The sequence below is a fragment of the Ammodytes marinus genome, assembly GCF_949987685.1.
Source record: "Ammodytes marinus genome assembly, chromosome: 18".
Classification (NCBI taxonomy): domain Eukaryota; kingdom Metazoa; phylum Chordata; class Actinopteri; order Uranoscopiformes; family Ammodytidae; genus Ammodytes; species Ammodytes marinus.
This window is the reverse complement of record NC_137222.1, coordinates 21,336,482-21,356,184: the sequence shown is the minus strand read 5'-3', so window position 1 is coordinate 21,356,184 and position 19,703 is coordinate 21,336,482. Positions and strand designations below refer to the sequence as shown.

General features: G+C 40.6%; 1 protein-coding gene across 4 annotated transcripts; it reads left to right on the top strand.

Annotated features, from left to right (window-relative positions):
* Positions 1-3,712: 3,712 nt before the first annotated feature.
* Positions 3,713-19,286, top strand: spina (spindlin a). Of its 4 annotated transcripts, none has more exons than XM_080046207.1 (8): positions 3,720-3,832; positions 11,400-11,473; positions 12,652-12,746; positions 13,376-13,424; positions 13,965-14,106; positions 15,119-15,236; positions 15,756-15,989; positions 16,381-19,286. In XM_080046207.1, the coding sequence occupies exons 3-8, from the start codon at positions 12,707-12,709 to the stop codon at positions 16,578-16,580; spliced, it is 783 nt and encodes a 260-aa protein (XP_079902333.1). In that variant the 5' UTR covers positions 3,720-3,832; positions 11,400-11,473; positions 12,652-12,706; the 3' UTR covers positions 16,581-19,286. The 4 variants fall into 4 exon arrangements, with proteins under 4 accessions (XP_079902331.1, XP_079902333.1, XP_079902330.1 ...); XM_080046204.1 differs by having other exon boundaries at positions 13,941-14,106; XM_080046205.1 differs by lacking the exon at positions 11,400-11,473 and having other exon boundaries at positions 3,713-3,832; positions 13,941-14,106.
* The last annotated feature ends 417 nt before the right edge of the window (positions 19,287-19,703 follow it).

Genomic DNA, 19,703 nt, shown 5'->3' with positions numbered 1-19,703 from the left:
CTAGAACGTCAGTATTTTCTCAAAGTGTTCTGTGCAGGAAAGAAAAGGGGGAATAAAATCCATTCAGGGTTGCTCTGTATGTATGTATTAAACTTCCTTCACAAAAATAGTTTGTTTCTTGTTTTGTGTGTGTGTGTGTGTGTGTGTGTGTGTGTGACAGATGACCATAATATGATAACAGAACAGCATGATTTGATTGGTTCAATTACTGATTACTAGAGATGACCCAGATTACTTGCTCAGGTTGGGTTAATGACCAATCAAGGCAACTGTTTTAACAAGGTGTAAAATTCCATCTGGAAGAGAAAAACTATAGAAAAACAGCCTGGCATTTCTATTCATCGATAAGGCACACAATTGCAGAACGGTGAAAATCCAGTGGTGGTAGGCAATGCCTTTAAGACGTTAAAGCTCCTAAGAAGCTACAATATGGTACAAGGACACTGCGATCTGACAATATACAATGTCACAGTAACATTTGACCTCCAAAATCTACTCAGTTCCTTTTTGAGTCAGAGACGACATTGCTGCAACGTTTGAAGGAAGTTCCTCAGAGGGTTTGTGAGATATTGCTCTCACAAGAATGGTCAGTTTGGACAGACGGACGACCCAAACACATTTTGCTTTAGGCCTACGACTATATCTCCGGTGCAGAGGCATAATGATGAAAAAGTAAAGGGTAATAATCTGCAACACATAAGACTAAAGGTCTACAGCCAAGACAGCAGCTGTGTGAGGCTGTACTTGCTGGATTTGAGCTAAGTGTGTCATGGTTCACAGAGTTGACCTCCCTCAGCCAAGGTAAAGTAAAAAAAGGAAGGTAAAGTTGCGATGGCATCGACTGCTAAACAAATATTAGACACAGACATGCACCACCACCATAACTTCAGCTGTATTCTCTCCGCGGCTGCAGACCTGTATGGCTACGGTCTAACGTATAGGCAGTCAGGATTTGCGACGATGGTGAACGGCAGGGGCGTTTCTAGGTTTCCAAAACATCCGGGGCTTAGCCCAAGAGGGAATAGGATAGTGCTATTAGCTTTAAATAGCTACCTGACTGCTATGCTGCTTATCCCCAAACATTTAAGGTTCCATTCAAGTTATTTCATAGTACAATTAATACAAGTGAGACAGACCTTACATTACCCATATCAGGGGTGTCAAACTCATTTTCAAAGGGCCACTCTACGATATGATAATCACACTAAGGGCCAACATGGAGTTTACTGACATGCCTTCTTTTTAATCCAAAAAGTAAAAACAACATACCTATGAATATATTGTATACAACCTGTGTACAGGGTCAAAGGCTAGGTTTCATTTCAACATTTATGGGGACAAATTATAGGTGGGGGGTATGGGGGTGCTCCCCCAGAGATTTTTGAGCATTAAACACTTAATTTCCTGCATTCTGTTGGATTTTTATTCATCTATCTGTGCCTTTTCTGCATCAATTTATAGTGGAAATATTTTTTTTTTCTGTGAAGGAAAAGACCACATTCAGATTCCTAAAGAAACAACTATAATGGAATATAATTCAGTAAACCTCTCAGGCATCCTGGATTTTTCAAAACTTTCTGCACATTCAAAACACATCACATGTTTTGGGTATTTCTTTTTTTAGGAATCATGACTCAGCACCAGTGTTAACTATTTATGACACTTAACATTGGTAATGAAATGACACCCACCATTGGACATGAAAAGGGTGGGCAGCTAGCTAATTAGCTAAATTGTAACTTAAGGCAAAAGTTGGAAACAAATCATGTTAGCTTTCATCCTTAGACACTTGAAACAATCAGTCATCAATAGTAGCATGCTATTTAGCCTCATAGATTGGCCTATTTACAGCCCACAGAAAACTGACATATTTTCTTCAATGCAAGTTCATCAATTCATGGCTTAAAATCTTGAGCAGTGGAACTTTCAACAGAAATGTCTGGCAGTAAGCTACGCGAGTGTCCTAACCAATGGGAGCATGTGTGACGTGCGGATATGGCACATGCAGCAAAAAAAAAAAAAAAAAAAAAGTTATAATTTTTTTTTTTTTTTACAAAAAAGATTCGGGGCTAATCAAATTAGATCCGGGGCTTTAGCCCCGAATAAAACAGCCTAGTGACGCAACTGAACGGTTTGTGCCGAATGCTCAATATATAAGCACATAAATGGCTATTTGCAAGTTGAACTTTTCCCAGATGCTCTGTTCAAGCTGTGGTCATAATAAAGGCAAAAAAAAACTTCTCCATCCAGGAAGATGTTCTCTAAAAGCTCTGTTTTCTGCATGAGTACAGGGTGACCAGTGACCACACTGCCGATATGCGCCTATACACTCATAGGATTGTGCTTTGTTGCTTATTCATACCTAATTGTTTTGAAAGAGCAATGACGGGGGAAATTGGTGTCACTTCCTCAACAAGTCACAAGTAAAGAGATAATAATAAGATAGCAGATAAGGTCATTACTTTTGGTGAATGCAATGCTCCACCCATAAGCTGGTTCCCTCCATAAAGCTACCACTATGGACATTGGTTCCACTACTGCGTTACTTACAAATTACAATTCCTAAACTGAGTTTTAAGGTTTCAAAAGTCCCCATACACGCGTAATGTGCGACATTTCTCAGAATTAAACTAGTTTGTTCTTTTACTGTTTCACAAGTTTATAAAAGAACACTGACAAACCCACAGCTGCAGCCTGAATGACATCATATTATTCAGATCGAAAAAAAATAGCCTACAGAAGGCCTAATCATGGAAATGTGTCTGATTTTTTGAAAGGCCTATCCACCATAAACAATGTCATAGCAGCATCACAGCTCTGATAGGCGAAATAAAATGTTGCTGTCTAAACTCTCTGTCTCACTCACTCTCTCTCTCCTCCACTGTCGCATTCAACAGCAGGACTGATCACAATTGAGCATGGGAAAACAGCGTAATGCGCCAGTCGGTGTCCTTGTATTTCGTCTCGGTTGCACTATTTGGCAGAGCGAGCGAGGGGCGGAGAGAGAGTGAGAAGTGTCACGCTCACAGCAATATGGGCGGAAGAGAGGCCGTAAAGCAAAATAAGAGCGGTGTGTTTGGTTTGACGAAATTGGTTTGCGCAGGTTTCCGATTCAGTGGCCTATGTTTTATAGGTTAACCTCCAAATATTTGCTCAAAATTCATCATAATTAACTGAAGAATCTTTTAGGCCTACATTTTCAGTCAATAAAGTTGGCAAATTAGTGATGGTGGGCTAACCGTACAGTAGGCTACTTTGACAGTGGTAGGCTAGTCCTAAATGTAACACTTTAGTTGACATTAACATAGGCCTACATCAAATGCACTAAATAAATTGTAAAACATTAGAAAATGAAATAAACAGAACACATTTAAGCAGTAGGCCTAGTCTAATAGGCCTCATACTGGCCAGTATGTTTACATTTGAAATGTAGACTATTATATGTTTTTGCAGAGCAATTTTTACTTTAAATTGTTTAATCAATAGGCTATTGGGGGGACATTTTGAGAAGGCCTACATTTGAATAGCCTATTGGAGGGGACTATGCTTCGGCCTTGCTTCAATGCTCTACGCAGCAATTTTTTAAAATGTGTTTAAATTAGCCTTCTCTCATGTCTTGACAGAGCTCCTCTCGGTCCCTTTGGCGCATTTATTGTGAAAGGTTCCACCGGACGTGTCGCGTTTCGTCGTGTCTACCTTAACTTTCCGTGGTGCGATGGCCGTGGACTCTGCTGGTTCCTGTGAAGTCGAAACGGACTCTGTGGACAGACAGCAGGAGGCGAGAAACACCGCCGCCGCCCCCTTCTACCTCCATTTTTAAAGTATAATAACGGTAAGACTGAACCCGAACATGCACCTGTCTCTTAATAGCTTACCGGGCAGCCCACAGGTAAACAGCCAAAAAACAACACACATACACTGAGCGCTCGTTTCGTCGGTGGCGTTCTCCCGCCGACGGTTCGGTCTGGCAGGCGGGCGGAGGGGAGGGGCGGGGGTGGCAGGTAGGCAGCAGCAGCAGACGTCTGGGATACCGCTGCCTTTACCGCAGAAATGCTGTGGGGCAGTGCCCTCTGTTATCCGCCCCTGAACGTCCCTTTTTTACCCCTGATGTGGGGCTGTGAAGAATAGTAAAATAGGCTAGCAATATGGCTGACATTGGCCCTGCAGAACCTGCTTGTTCGTTTGTAAATGCAATTGATGACTGTATTACATTTATTATAGGCCTACATGTTTAAACTATCCAGGGAGCTAGGTGGTGGTAGAACTTGCAACTTAATCCACACTGACAGTGGGGAAAAGTTGAAGACACATAAGAAATAGCTGTGGAAGTGTCATTGAAAGCAGTGAAAACCTTTCATCTTTAACACAGGTTCTGGTTGGGCACACCCGCTTATGGAGGAACGTTCTGCATGTTCTCTCTCGTATGCAGTCAATAAAGTAATAAAAGCGGTAGTCTACAGTGAGTTTTTTGAAGGCTGATTTGAATGTGCCGATGGCCACGCCCCCTTCACCAGCCTGTAACCAAATCAAAGCAAAGTTCAACTGGCGTCTGATCCTGCAGATAAAAACTACAATTCCCTGCTGATGCTGAAGCATAGGGCTCAACAGTGTGGTTTCAGAATAGGTGAGTCAATCTAGGGAAAAAAAGGGCTTAACCCCAAAAAAATTGATACAAAAGGTTTTTCAATGGATTCCAGTAGTATTTGGTGTGCTGAATAACATACTAAAAGTCTACCAAAATCTACCCCCCAGAAAGCCCTCATTTCCAAGATGGCGGCCGAAATGGCGGCGGGGAGCTTGAAATGGCTATATCTCAAATTGAAAAAATGTTGCAAAGGAATTTTCAACTGATTTTGGTACCTCTGGACATGCTTACAAACATACTAAAAATCTAGGAAAATACACCTTCCGGAAAGGCTTCATTTTCAAGATGGCGTCCAAAATGGTGGCTGGCCAAGCTTAAAATGGCTATATATCTCAATAGAAAAATATTATTCAAATGATTTTTCACTTGATTCTGGTACCTGCAAATATGCTTATGACCATACTAACAATCTAGGAAAATATACCTCCCAGAAAGGCTTCATTTTCATAATGGTGTCCAAAATGGCGGCCGGGAGCGTAGAATGGCTATATCTCAAATGGAAAATGTTACAAAAGAATGTTTCAACTGATTCTGGTACCTCTATACATTAAGAAAGTGCGACAAATCTAGGTAAATATAACTGCTAGAAAGGCGTCATTTTCAAAATGACTGCCTGATGGTATAGGGGAGGGCTGGGCGATTAATTGAAATTCAATTTCGATTACGATTTTGGCGTCCCTCGATCATGAAAACAAGATAATCGTAATAAATTGATTATTGTGTCGCACGCCGTGTCTTGTGTGGTAAATGCAGCGAACCCTTCTGTGCCCCCACCCAAACACTTTCGCTTTCAGCGATTGCAATGCAATGGTTTATTCAGCATAAAGTTAAAGTACTCGCCCAAGACTGATGTTAAATCGAAACACAAAAGCCTTGCGTGAGCGAAATAGCGAGTTGCCAGTTGAAACTCCGTGACGGTGGGTAACGGTGTCATTCACAGTGACACCTCGCCAGTGTGAGCCGCCGCACAGAAAAGCCCTGTGGCTTTACGGCTAAAATGAACCGGGGATATCCTGCCCGTTAACGTTGTTGATGTGGAAGGCTTCAGCTCAGATCTTGTCATCGAGACGACATTGATGAGGTCATTGAAGACGCATGGAAGTGGAATGACTGACAATCAGAGAGCCCTTTGGACCATGTCAAAGTGCATAACATCACAGTACAACACCGCAATGCAGGAGTTCACAAACCAGACATACACAACATCAGAACAGCACAAGGACTCAACAGAGGCAAGGATGAAAAGGGATGCTGCTGACCTGGAGAAGATCACTTCAAAACTTGCTATATGGTCACCTTTCTCTCCAGACTCTTCTTTAAGGAATGTTGTTACAGGTGTTGTTGCTGAGGACGGAGTGAACGTGCATGATTATGACTGTGTTGGACGCAATATCATGCACAAAATGATTGGACAGCCTGCATTCACGTTCTCATTTAGTAGAAAGGATAAAGCCATAACCCTTGGACAAAAATCGTCTATCAAGGTTGCTCCTGATCAAACAATTGATTTTGCACTTCTTTTTCAACGTTTCCTGATTGTCTCCCAAACTGGAGAGCTATCATTGGAGGAGGTTATGCGTTACGAACTCAGTCCTTTCCCTCCTGCCCTCTTTGAAGCTGGAAACATCTTCCGCAAGGCTGATAAACCACAACTTGCGCACGCAATCTGTGATCATGCAAGTGATGCAATCCTAGATTCTGTACCAGAAACAGATCATTATGTTCTTGATGGAGGTTCACTCCTTCACCGAATACCATGGAAGCACGGACAAAGCTATGGTAAAATTGCGCAGTCATATGCAGACTTCACCATCCAACATTATGGCTCAGCTACAACCATTGTGTTCGATGGCTATGGGGATGGGCCATCCATTAAAGACAACACACATCAAAGAAGAGGAAACAATATTCATCCCATTGTCAACTTCACTGCTGAGACAGAGTTCTCAGGTAAGAAGGAGGAGTTCATGTCAAGAGATCTGAATAAACAAAGGCTGATCCAAATGATAAGCGATGAACTGAAAGAAAGGGGTTGCACTGTGGTCAATTCAATTGGAGATGCTGATGTAGACATCGTAAGGGCCGCAGTGGAATCATCTCTTCTTCACACCACTACGCTGATTGGAGAAGATACAGATCTCCTTGTCTTACTACTTCACTATGCACAGAGAGATAGTAAGGGCGTATATTTCAGATCAGACAAGTCAAAAGCTGATGGCAGTTTTAAAGTGTATGCCGTAAACCATTTAAAAGAAGTACTTGGACATGATGTGTGTTCTCAGTTGATGTTCATCCATGCTCTCACTGGCTGTGACACAACTTCTCGGATCTTCGGGGTTTGCAAAAAGACTGCTTTCCAGAAGCTTGTAAAAGGGGATCCCGTCCTTCGATCTTGTGCCAATGCATTCATTGTCCCAAACCAGACCACAGAGGTGATTGATGACCTTGGGTGCCAAGTAATGGCTGTCCTCTTTGGTGGAAAGTGCACAGATTCCCTTGCAGCAATGCGATATAACATTTTCAGCAAGAAGGTTGTCTCAGCTTCATCAACTGTAACGCCTGAACGTCTGCCACCAACTGAATCGTAGAGCGTACTACCAGGTCATGGTCTGGATGGGAACAGAAGATGGTATGGATGCCCTGAACTGGGGGTGGAGCCTGCAGGACAATAGATTTGTCCCACTCATGTCAACAACGAATGTTGCTCCAGACAGTCTCTTGAAGGTCATTCATTGTAACTGTACCACTGCCTGCAAGACACTCCGCTGTTCTTGCAGAAAATATGGACTACCTTGTACTACTGTCTGTGGACCATGTCAACTTAAGGAATGTGACAATCCACTTAACAAGTTTCTTCCAGAGGAGCCCGAAGATGATGATGAATAAAGACCACAATAAGTGTGGCATTTATGTTATTCAACAACAACACCACCTTTCTAGTTTGAATAGTAACCAATTTGAACCATTTAACCAATGTAAGCTTACAGGCAGTCATTTTGAAAATGATGCCTTTCTAGCAGTTATATTTACCTAGATTTGTCGCACTTTATTAATGTATAGAGGTACCAGAATCAGTTGACATTCTTTTGTAACATTTTCCATTTGAGATATAGCCATTCTACGCTCCCGGCCGCCATTTTGGACGCCATTATGAAAATGAAGCCTTTCTGGGAGGTATATTTTCCTAGATTGTTAGTATGTTCATAAGCATATTTTGCAGGTACCAGAATCAAGTTAAAAATCATTCGAATAATCTTTTTCTATTGAGATATATAGCCATTTTAAGCTTGGCCGGCCACCATTTTGGACGCCATCTTGAAAATTAAGCCTTTCCGGAAGGTGTATTTTCCTAGATTTTTAGTATGTTTGTAAGCATGTCCAGAGGTACCAAAATCAGTTGAAAATTCCTTTGCAACAGTTTTTCAATTTGAGATATAGCCATTTCAAGCTCCCTGCCGCCATTTCGGCCGCCATCTTGGAAATGAGGGCTTTCTGGGGGGTAGATTTTGGTAGACTTTTAGTATGTTAGTCAGCACACCAAATACTACTGGAATCCATTGAAAAACCTTTTGTATCAATTTTTTTGGGGTTAAGCCCTTTTTTTTCCTAGATTGACTCACCTAGAAGTAAAAAATCCCTTTCATTCCTTTTTGCAAAGCAGATTAGATTATTAGCCATAATGTCATTACAGTCCAAGGTATACTTGCCACAAGCTTTTGGTGAAACAATGGTACGCTATGCCTCTGTAGGCCTATAAAGCCTGACACAAGTTCAACTTCTTAGGAAATCAACCCTCACCCACAGAAAGGTGGCAGTTGAAGCAGGAAGGTGTCCTCCAATAAATCTTTATCTATTTTGAATCTATTGTGAAAGTAATGCAGCCAAACCACTCTCAACAGACATTTTTTTTTTTTTTAAATGTTGTTAATTGTCAGCCGACAGATAAACACTATATTAGCTTGGACGATCTATTGCCCAGGCTCCTTTTTAAAACACCACAGAAGCGGAAATACTTTTTTTTTCTATTTTTAGTTTTGGTTTGTTTGAAATCTAAATGTCACATGACTCATACCTCTTGAATGCAGCCCAACACTGAAACGCAAACTAGTCATTACTGTACAATCAGTTTCAACATGCAGAATTAATTACACCTTGGACATACTTTTTACAGATTTGGGGTTTTGGTTAGGTAGCTTCCATAGCCTACACATTTATTTATGTGGCTTTTTTATTTTAATTTTTAAAATAGGCCTATACAAAGTTTCCACCTCGGAGTAAACCAGACAGCGCTGCAAACTCGAGTACTTCAAAGTATTGTTTTTTAAATCTGTATAACCTTCTGAAAAGATAGTGAACTAGAAACTAGTGTTTGAGTAGGCTATGTTAAAGGAAAACTCTTAGCTCCTTTGTTTTGGTTGAATTTCAGAGCCCAAGTCTTAACAGTTAGGGCAGTGCCTGGGACTTTATATATTCCAGATGTTTTTTTTTTGGGGGGGGGGGGGGGGGGGGCAGAACAGAGCGAAACATTCAGGGAGTTTATAGATTCTTCAGTCCGAGTTCCTTACATTACCAGTAGCCTACTGTGTGTGTGTGTGTGTGTGTGTGTGTGTGTGTGTGTGTGTGTGTGTGTGTGTGTGTGTGTGTGTGTGTGTGTGTGTGTGTGTGTGTGTGTGTGTGTGTGTGTGTGTGTGTGTGTGTGTGTGTGTGTGTGTGTGTGTGTGTGTGTGTGTGTGTGTGTGTGTGTGTGCGCAGGGAAGGATCAGGTTTCACTATGCGCTGTTTTGTACCGAAAAAGAGCAATTTTGAGTTGTTTCTGTTTAGCATCGCTCGGCCCCTTATGACAACGGATGACTAATGTTGTCGGGGCAACGGGAGGGAAATCACCCCCAGCTGCTGCCAAATGCTGCAAAATGTCTCCTGCAGTTTCTGGTTGGTTGTTTTTTCCTTCTGCAGGTAACCTAGCAGTGTAGAGCAGGAGAATGTTTGAGTTTTGAAGTCAGAATTTACTCAAATAGCATTTGGTCTTTAATCCGTAATAAGGTGTCAAGACAGAGCCAATTTTTTTTTTTTAAATCGGTGTCTTACTCAGAGTTGTTAATCAGAGTTGTTGTTACTCTGAGTAAGAATTCGGGAACTGAGGACATTAATTGTTGACATTTTGAAAGCAACATTATTTCCCATTCTTGCTTGAAATACACCTTCAGATGCTTCATATAAATACACCAAATCTTTTCCATGGGAGACGGGTATGTACTGCAGACAGGCCAGTGTAGTACCAGCACTCTGTTCCTACGAAGCCAAGCTGTATCAAGATGTGCAGAATGTGGCTCTGTATTGTCTTGCTCTAATAAGCAGGGACGTCCCTAAAATAGACGTTGTCTGGATGCAGCATGTTAATACTTTTCAGCATTAATGGTGCCTTCATAGATGTGCAATTTTTAAATGTGTTGCAATCTTAAAATTGTATATTTGTGTAAATTTACAAAAATAAATAAAAAGTTTATCAGTTTAAACAAGTACATATGTAAAGAAATAGGAAATGATCACATTCTGTTTTACTCACATTTTATATAACGTCCCAACTTTTTCGGAATTGGGGTTGTAGACCAACTCTGTAAAATCCCCTTATACTCACTCTACTCTCATAGAAGGCAAATAAGACCAGCAACCAGAATCTCTTTGAAGAATTGTGGAACCAGTGACTTAAAAAAAAAGTAAAATTGACTAATTTGGCCATAGTGTTTATTCAGGTTGGGTCTTAAATACGGTTTGAGCATAGTTGCCCCCTCAAATCTTGTTGTTATTTTTCCCGTCTTGACTTGACATTTGTCATTTGTCATTTCCTCTTGCTGTTGGAAATGTGTTTTTTATTGGGGGGACAGAGGTGTTGAGCAGAGCAGACAGTCAAGGGGACAGTGAAGGTAGAGGATGAGAAGTGTTACACAACACCCTGCCTGCAGATAAATAATACAAGGTAGATAGGCTCTTCCTCTCTGACTCCACTCATCAATAATTGAAGTCTCCTGTTCAGGACATGGAACCTTTTGCAGACTGGTTTGTGGGATGCCCTTGGTGTCAGCTTTGTATGGGCATGTACAGTACGTGTTTATGAACAACATATGCATAACTTTGCTGGTGACTTGATTGATTTTATAATGTTCTATAGTGAGAGGGGTAGAGCAGGTAAAGCATGATTCTGTTATAATCAGTTTCGATTGATTATTTTGTGGATTTGGATAGGTCTTTTATATAATACTTAGTCAGGAAGTAAGTCTGAACATGCCCATGGACAAGACATTAGCCTTGTTTGAGTAGGAGCCGTCTTGCTCAGGCCTGCGCAATTATGACGCGTGTCTTGCTGAGTGCACAGCATTTATGCAGCAGTTTTGCTGTGCGCTCAGCGAGACGTCATAATTGCGCAGGTCTGACCAAGACGGCTCCTACTCAAACGAGGCTATTAGTTAGTGGGGAGATGACATCACAGTTAGACAGGCAGAATGTCGCCCCCTGCTGTTCACAACTACACATATTGAAAGGATGGTATGACTGAAGAGATTTGACCAGTTTCCCCCCCCGGAAAGAGTATGGGACTTAAGCAATGAAATGGTTTGGTTTATCACGGTCTACAGAGGAGATCAGTAATATAACTAAGTACAAATCTAGAATTTATCTTATTTTACTGCTATCATTTACAAAATTATATATATATTTTTTTTGCATCTGTAACTTGGTTTGAGCCCGTTCTATTTTGCAGATGAACAGCCTGAATCCTGAAAAGCTAGAAAGCTGCTAGACATCTGGTCAACACTCCTGAGCACTGGAGACTTGGTAAATACAGCTTAACATGCGTTGTCCTTTTACTGTCTTTACTCTACCTGTATGTTTGGATGATAGAGCGTATGCACACAGAGGCCGAGGAGCCATTTAAAGGGTAGTGCCAAAAGCACTGACATTTATGTTAATGGACAAACAATTAAAAATGTGGAAGAATTTAAGTACTTAGGCGTCACTCTTGATCCAACACTACATTTCAAAAAGCACATAAAAAGGTTGAGTAACACAATCAAATTTAATCTGGCAAACTATTGATTCATAAGAAACTCTCTTACAGTTGAGGCATCAAACACCTATCTGAATGCTATGATTCTTTCCCATTTTTCCTACTGTATGACCAGTTGGTCTCAAGCAGGTAAAACAACCTTGAGACCACTTGAATCATTATATAAAAACTCTCTTAAAATTCATGATAAACAAACTCGTCAATATCACCACTGCAAAATCCTGGATAAACACAATCTCCTTAATTAAAAAAATCGCATTGTGTATGCTAATGTGCGCTTAATTTTTAGAATAATACACAATGCACCTCCTCCCTTAAGGAACTTTGTGTCGACACATGTCTTGGTACTAAAAGTTAACTTAACACTAGTCTGTATTCAAAAACATTGAATCAAAAATATAATTTCAGCTGTAATGAAGCAAGCCTGTCAGTTTCCACTCCTTTGTGCTAAGCTAATAAGAAGTGGTTAATGCAGAGACATCAAGACGTCTTGACATTGAATGTTTGTGAAGATTCATAGTCACCATGACCTAACATGCTGACCTATTCTAGCCCTGGCAGCAGTTTGCCAGACATTGGATCTATTAGAAGTATGTTGAGTTGATGTTGTTGTAACTCCTACTTGCCACCACTAGATATCAGTAAAGGTCATAACTGCTCTGAGACCAGCCTAGCAGGACAGCATATAGATCCATGTACAGATAGTTACTGCTATTCAGTATGGTAGAAAAAAGATTTAGGATGTCCCAATTCTTGTGGTCAGAGTCAGCATTCTTAAAAAATACCTAGGAGCCTACTACATCCGGTCGAGATTTTTTAGTGTTGAAATCAGCATGCTATTTGAGCGATTCTGACCCAGCTGTAGTATGTAGAATAGAAAAAATAAATAGTATGCTATTTGGAACCCAGCCAGATGATGTGCTCTCTGTCCCGTGTCCTATAACAGGTGTGTGTAGTAGCAGTGCTGCAGGCAGCCTGGCTGCCTCCCTGCCTCCAGATGAATGAAGAGCACTCCGGGACCCAGAGACTCAGCTGATGCAGGTCAGAGGTCAAACACACTGCCAGAACACACACACGCACGCACGCACGCACGCACGCACGCACGCAGCAGCAGCAGCAGCAGCAGCGTTATTTTCAAAATGGTCCACATTGACAAAGTATGTAGGATATGTATTAAATGGGCAAAAACACACCAAACAACCACCATTGTTATCTTAACAGGAGGTTGCAGGGTGTTTCCTGGCTCAGAATGGGCCTTTGGGGGGCGAGAACACGGAACAACTTTTTGGGGGGTCAGGACTGCAACAGTAAAGGCGCAAAGTTTGTGAATTTTAAGAGCGGTGTGAGGTTGAGAAAGGAGAGTTTCAATGATCGTTTTATTACAGTTATTTTGTTTTCATGATCAAGGGAAGCAGTAATGTAAATTGAAATGCAATGCATCCTCCAGCCCTACAAGAAGGATGGCTTGTATTTGGATGAACTAAAAATGCATTTGGAGAGGTTTTAAATAGCTAAATATATTCTCAATTTTTGTCATTTTGGCGCTGGTGATTTTCCTTTGGGGGAGGCATAAAACCGCTTTGGGGGGCGCCAAAAATGTCTCTATGCAGGAAAAACCCTGCAGGAGGTTGTCATTTGATGAATGGGCTGTGATCTCTGTGTCTCCTCAGGGCATGAAGGTGTTTCTGCAAATATGATGAAGAAAAAGAATCCCCATAAGTGAGTTAAGATTCCTCATTTGCTCATTCATGTTTTTGTTATGGCCAAAATAAAATGGAATCATATGACACATGAGATTTGACCTATAATAATATCACGATTAATTTAACATTCTACCCCGATTACGATTAATGAACCGTTCTTCTTCTTTGCCGCCATAGTTCACTGACAAGGTTCATTCTGTAAATATGCTCTCAACTATCAAAGCTGGGATATTTTATCTAATGAAGTATTACACATCTAATCTTTGTGATTTAATAAATGCACAGATTAACTATTTATAGCTCATATTTATTGAATATTTCACACTGAAATCAAAGCCATCTCTTGAAATGAAAATGCCCCGTCTCAGTTTTGAAGTCAAAAATCAAGTTCTCTAAAACTGCTGATTTAAAAGAAAAATAAAGAGGGGCTTGGACAGGGCACAAATCAAAATAAATCGACATGTGCGAGTTTTAAAGTCCATCACAGGGTCTGAATTGACGGTTTCGATTCATTTTTCGATGAATTGCACAGCCCTAGTCTGCTGTCCCCTGACAGAAAACACAAGAGCAGTCTGGGTCCCCCCACCACCACCAAGGTTATGTCCCCGCCACGGCGCAACATGGTGGGCTGCAGGATCCAACATGTGTGGAAGGATGGAGGGGGACACGTCATCTGGAAGGGAACCGTGCTAGACCAGGTGAGATCTACACAGGCCATAAAACACATTCGGTGCTCACCAAGCAAGCATCCCAGCAAACTAAAGTGGGAGTTATTGATTGTGTGAATATCCTGACTTAAATGGTTGTTTAAGGCGAGACACTGCAAGCTAAAAACATAGGTTTTTTCAAGCACTATTTTCTCTTCCATGACTTGTCTTCTTTCATACTAGTATACGTGTCGAGTTGACTCAATCTTGTCTGTATAGTTCTCCTATACAACACTATTTTAAGGTCATTATCACAACATTAGTTTTTTTCCCCCAATACTCTGGACCAAATATCTCAACTTCTAAGGCATTTACGTCAACTAAACATTCCGTGATCATTCTTAACACTATTATGAAGGTTATAACTGAAGGATTTCTTCATTTTTTGTTGATTATCCCAATTTTTTTTATTCATGATTTTAAAAAAAAGGCTGTATCCAAAATCTGTACTGTTAAAGATGTGGACACTAATAAGTTGTAAAAACTGAAATAAAGATTTGAACTCTGTCTTAGTTACTGTAGATATTGCCAAATTAGCATATGTATTCAAACTTTTCAAAAAGAAAATTGTAATAAGAAAATGATTGGTATAATGTTAGTAATCAACTGAGAACGTTTTATGACGGTATCTATGAGTTTAAATGGTACCCTATTCACCTGCAGAAAGACATTGGCTGTGTTCCAATCCCCATACTTCCATACTATTAAGTACGCCAGAAAAAGGTTTAGGATGTTCCAATACATGCATGTCAATTGTAGTATGCTGAAAATACATAAATGCCCCACTAACTCCAATAGCATTTTGGAGTATTCGTCTTTGTTCTTGACATTTCTCGACATAATGAAAATAAATCTTTCTTATCTGATTTTTTTTTCTCTCCTGTGGCCCTCAAACTCTTTTGTACTTAAGTATGTAGTGTAGTAAAAAGAAAAAGTATGCGATTTGGAACGCAGGGATTTTTTAAATTTTAAATGGGAAACCGATGTTTGAAATGTCCTGTAGGTGCCTGTGAACCCGTCTCTCTACCTGATAAAGTATGACGGCTTCGACTGTGTGTACGGGCTGGAGCTTCATAAAGACGAGAGGGTGCAGGGGCTGGAGGTGCTGCCTGACAGACTGGGTGAGCCGCTGAAAAGAGAATGAACTGTTTTGTGTTTTTTTAGAAGGAAAGTTTGTGGGTCACTTGTCATGTTGTATACAGTCAAAGTTGTAATCCATCCGATTTGAGTTACGCTGATTCCAGCTGCAGCTTTGTGTAATACAACTTTAAGAGTGAAGAGGCACACCGGTAAAAAAAAAAAGGTAGATAGTGTTATGTCATGAAATAAAGGTCCCCAGGCTAAAAAATGTACATACAGCTCTGGAAGAAATTAAGAGACCACTCCAAATGTTCAGTGTCTCTCATTTTACTATTTAAAGGCATGTGTTTGAGTTGAATGAACATTATGGTTTTATACTATAAACTACTGACAACATTTCTACCAAATTCACCAGAAAAATATTGTCATTAAGAGCATTTCCATTTTCATCCAGAGTTGATGATTGAAGAAAAATCCAGACTGGTCTCTTAATTTTTTCCGGAGCTGTATAACCACTAACCACCATTTTTTTAATTGATTTATATTTTTGATCCTGGCAGCTAAATCCCGCCTAACAGACGCCAACCTAGCGGACACCATGATAGGGAAAGCAGTGGAGCACATGTTTGAGACGGAGGAGGGTCCTAAGGAGGAGTGGAGGGGGATGGTGCTGGCCCGGGCGCCCATCATCTCCACATGGTTCTACATCACGTATGAGAAGGACCCGGTTCTCTACATGTACCAGCTGCTGGACGACTACAAGGAGGGAGACCTGCGCATCATGCCAGACTCCAGTGAGTACACTCATCTCCTTATGATCCGCTTTCCTGTCCGTACTGTGTGTGTGCACTGAACAACAAAAGAAAATCTGGTGTTGATATACAGCATAGGCTCTGTAAACAAAGGGCCATATCATAACCCATGTATCGTGATGCTTATTGTATCGTGAAGTATTTGCCAATACCCAGCCCTGGTATTCACCCCTCTCTCTCTCTCTCTCTCTGTCCCTCTCTCCCTCTCATCCTCTCTCTCTCCCTCGCTTCCTCCCTCTCTCTTTCTCTGTCCCTCTCTCTCTCTGTCCCTCTCTCTCTCTCTCTCTCCCTCTCTCCCTGTCCCTCTCTCTCTCTCTTCCTCCCTCACTCACTCTCTCTCTCTCCCTCCCTCCCTCTCTCTCTCCCTCTGCAGACGACAGTGTCCCTGCAGAGCGTGAGCCGGGCGAGGTGGTGGACAGCCTGGTGGGGAAGCAGGTGGAGTACGCTAAGGAGGACGGAGGGAAGCGCACGGGCATGGTCATCCACCAGGTGGAGGCCAAGCCCTCCGTATACTTCATCAAGTTCGACGACGACTTCCTCATCTACGTCTACGACCTGGTCAAAACCTCCTAGGACTCTTACCGACTTCAACTCCCAGAATGCATCACGTGTTGTTGAAACATCTGAAGCATTTTTTTTTAAATCAAGCGAGACTCCAGTGAAGACCATCAAAGACTAAAAGGTAAAAAAATAAATTCTCACAAATGGGGGGAAAAAGACAAGATGAAAAGTTATCGGCTTGGGTTTTTGAGCCGGGGAACGTTTAAGACGGGGGACGGCTAATTGGTGACGTTGAGGACGCATCGTTGACCTTTGACCCTTTTAAAATGGAAAAAGAAAATGGCCACACAATGCCCAAAAACATTTCAAATACAAGTACCCCTGATAGCTTTCTAGAAAACTGGGTCAGCAAAAGGGTCAGAAAAATACAAGTTTGACTTTAGAAAGGGAAACGAATCAAATTTATTTTCCGTGCCCGGATTGAGAGAAACGTTTGATAGTCAATGTTAATGCTGTAAAGATATCCGGCCACAGGAAGAAAAGAAAAAAAATAAAGTGAAATCATGAGCTGGTTTTGGAAGGAGGGGCTTTTTGGAAGAGGAGAATTTCTCAGACTGGACGAAGCAACGATTGTGATCACGATGGAGAAAAAAAAGCACTTTCTTTTTTTAGGAACCCTTTCACACACAGGAACAGCTGTATAATCCGCGCCATCGGTCCAATCCAATACGGACTGGCAACACAACTTTATATGGAAGCCCACTTCTGCCAAAAAACTTAACAAAAAGACATACAGATACTAATGAAACACTCTGACAATTGATCACTTTATAATTTTGACTTAGTAGAACTCATAGTTTTGAGTACTGTTTAATGTATTTTATTTACATTTTTTATTATTTTTGACAAATTGAATCTCCTCATTTTGATTTAATACAAATAAATGACAATATTGACTTAATTTAGAATCGGTATGTCAAAATATATTGCTTCTGTAATAATTTTGACTTGAAATAATTGCTCATGCCTTATTTGTTCACAATTCTGGTTTACCTTGATGAGGTAAGTGTTTTTTCCATGCCTAACATGTCATGTATTTTGTTCTCTTTTCTTGAGCTGAATTGAGCTTCCATATAATTGAGCAAATTAAGCCCAATGCAGCTTTTAACCAAGCTTTATGATTGGTTAACACACTTATGGGAATATCCCAACATTTAATTCATGGCCCTGTTTTCTTCAAAACAAGGTTGTTTTGAAGTGGGATTTCTGTTTTCCCGTTGTACAGAACAAGACGTGATCTGTTCATTGTATAGTGTGCTACTTAACACAAGCTCCATTTTTTTTATTAACTCCAGCTGAATAATCAGAACAGTCATCAAATCCACATCTCTACTAGACTACTGCAGTTAAAGAAGATGAAGAAAAAAAGATGGCGGCTTTTTTTATAGCTTTTATCATTGCCAATCCCCTGCCTTCCTGTTGTGAAGCTGTTTGATGTGTTGAAGACGATCAGACGGATTTTATCTGGTGATTTCACTTGAAGCCTATGGATTTGCTCTTGTGTCGTCGTTTTTTTGTGAAGTCATAAATGAAGGATTGAAAGGACAGAGGAAACTGATTTTTTTTTTTGCCAAAGCTTTTTCTGCGCTTGGCGGTTTTGTTTTTAATTCAACAGACGGACACCTGGATCGGCCATTTTTCTTGGGCTCCTCTTCCTCCATTTGAACCACTCCATTCTAAAATATCACAATAAGTTGACTTGAGTTGTGGAAAACGTGGTTTAATGCACCTTAAAAACCCCAGGGGAGGAGACAAGGTAGATATCCCCCCCCCAAAACAGTTAGTATGTATGTAAGTGTGTTGGACCTCCAATGATCAATAGAATCTACAAGAAATACAAGTTTAACAGTAGGGATTCAGTGAAGTTTTCAGTTTGGAACGCATCACTGAGACATTTCTCGCTTGGTAAAAAGCAAAAAGTATCCCATGTTTTTTTTTACACACAAACCAGAAGATCCTGTGGCCTGTGAGATGTCTGTCTGTTCCACAGCTTGTATGCAGGAAGAGAGTACACAGCTGGCCGTGTTTAGTATATGAAGAGATTAGAAACCAGTTAAGGTTCCAATTTCTTTTCTGTTCTTTTTTACAAATGTACATTTTATTAGATGTGGATTTACTCCAGACTGAAGATTTTCCATAAATGTTGTTCTAGTATGATTTTTTTTAAACTTTTTAAGTTAAAGTATTTGAGCATAAAATTGCATTTTTAAAGTACTATAAGGTTCTAATCAAGCTGTTTATCAGTGATATCCCAACTAAAGTTGCCACTTCCAGTGTTCTGTCAGCCAGCTTCATCCGTAGACTATGAAATAGTTCTCAAAGGACACAGAAAGTGACAGAACTTTGCAAGCTTCTTTGTTCCTTAAAGCAATCATTGTGTCTCAGGCCAATATTTTCAATTTCACAAAAATGTCGACCTTCCATTTATAACTCCTACTTTAGTTATGTAGGGAGGTACATATGCCAAGTTTTGGGGGTAAAAAAAAGAGAAAAGAATAGAAAGGAATGGCCCACCTTTTGAGCACTCAACACATTAGATACCAGTGAATGTTTACTTTAATTTAAAATTTTCTCTCAAAACCAATGAAAAGTGAGGGGGAAAAAAGCAGGTATACTTCGACAAGCTGTACTTTTCAATCATCCACCAATCAGACGGCTCGGCCCAAATGGATGAACAGCACTGAGTGTATAGCCTCGTTTGAGAAGGAGCCGTCTTGCTCAGACCCTCGCAATTATGACGCGCGTTTTGCTGAGCGTCATAATTGCGCAGGTCTGAGCAAGACGGCTCCTTCTCAAACGAGGCTTATGTGTATGTGAAACCTTCAGTCTGTGTACTTCCTGTGATGTAGTCAGTTGCCGTGGCAGATTACAGCTCTTATAATAACCGCACTAAAAAAAAAAGAAGAAATATGATAATGACCATCTCAACAGGCACTATTTGAAGTGGTTATACCTTGATTTTTTTTGCTGTGTCCAATTCAGTCAGTGTACATTTTTGCTGTTCTTAATGATAACAGATCATTGTTGTTAATGTTGGAATGACATGGGCCTTCTTCTATCATCCTTCTGCCTTGTATGGTTTGTTTTTTGTATGTTTTAAAATGTATGTTAATAATTTTTATTGTTAATGGAAAA

Coding starts and splice junctions, on each gene's coding strand:
- spina (XM_080046205.1), top strand. CDS start 12,707: ATGAAGAGCACTCCGGGACCCAGAGACTCAGCTGATGCAG. Junction 12,747..13,375: donor CAGAGACTCAGCTGATGCAG/GTCAGAGGTCAA, acceptor GTGTCTCCTCAG/GGCATGAAGGTGTTTCTGCA. Junction 14,107..15,118: donor AGGGAACCGTGCTAGACCAG/GTGAGATCTACA, acceptor AATGTCCTGTAG/GTGCCTGTGAACCCGTCTCT.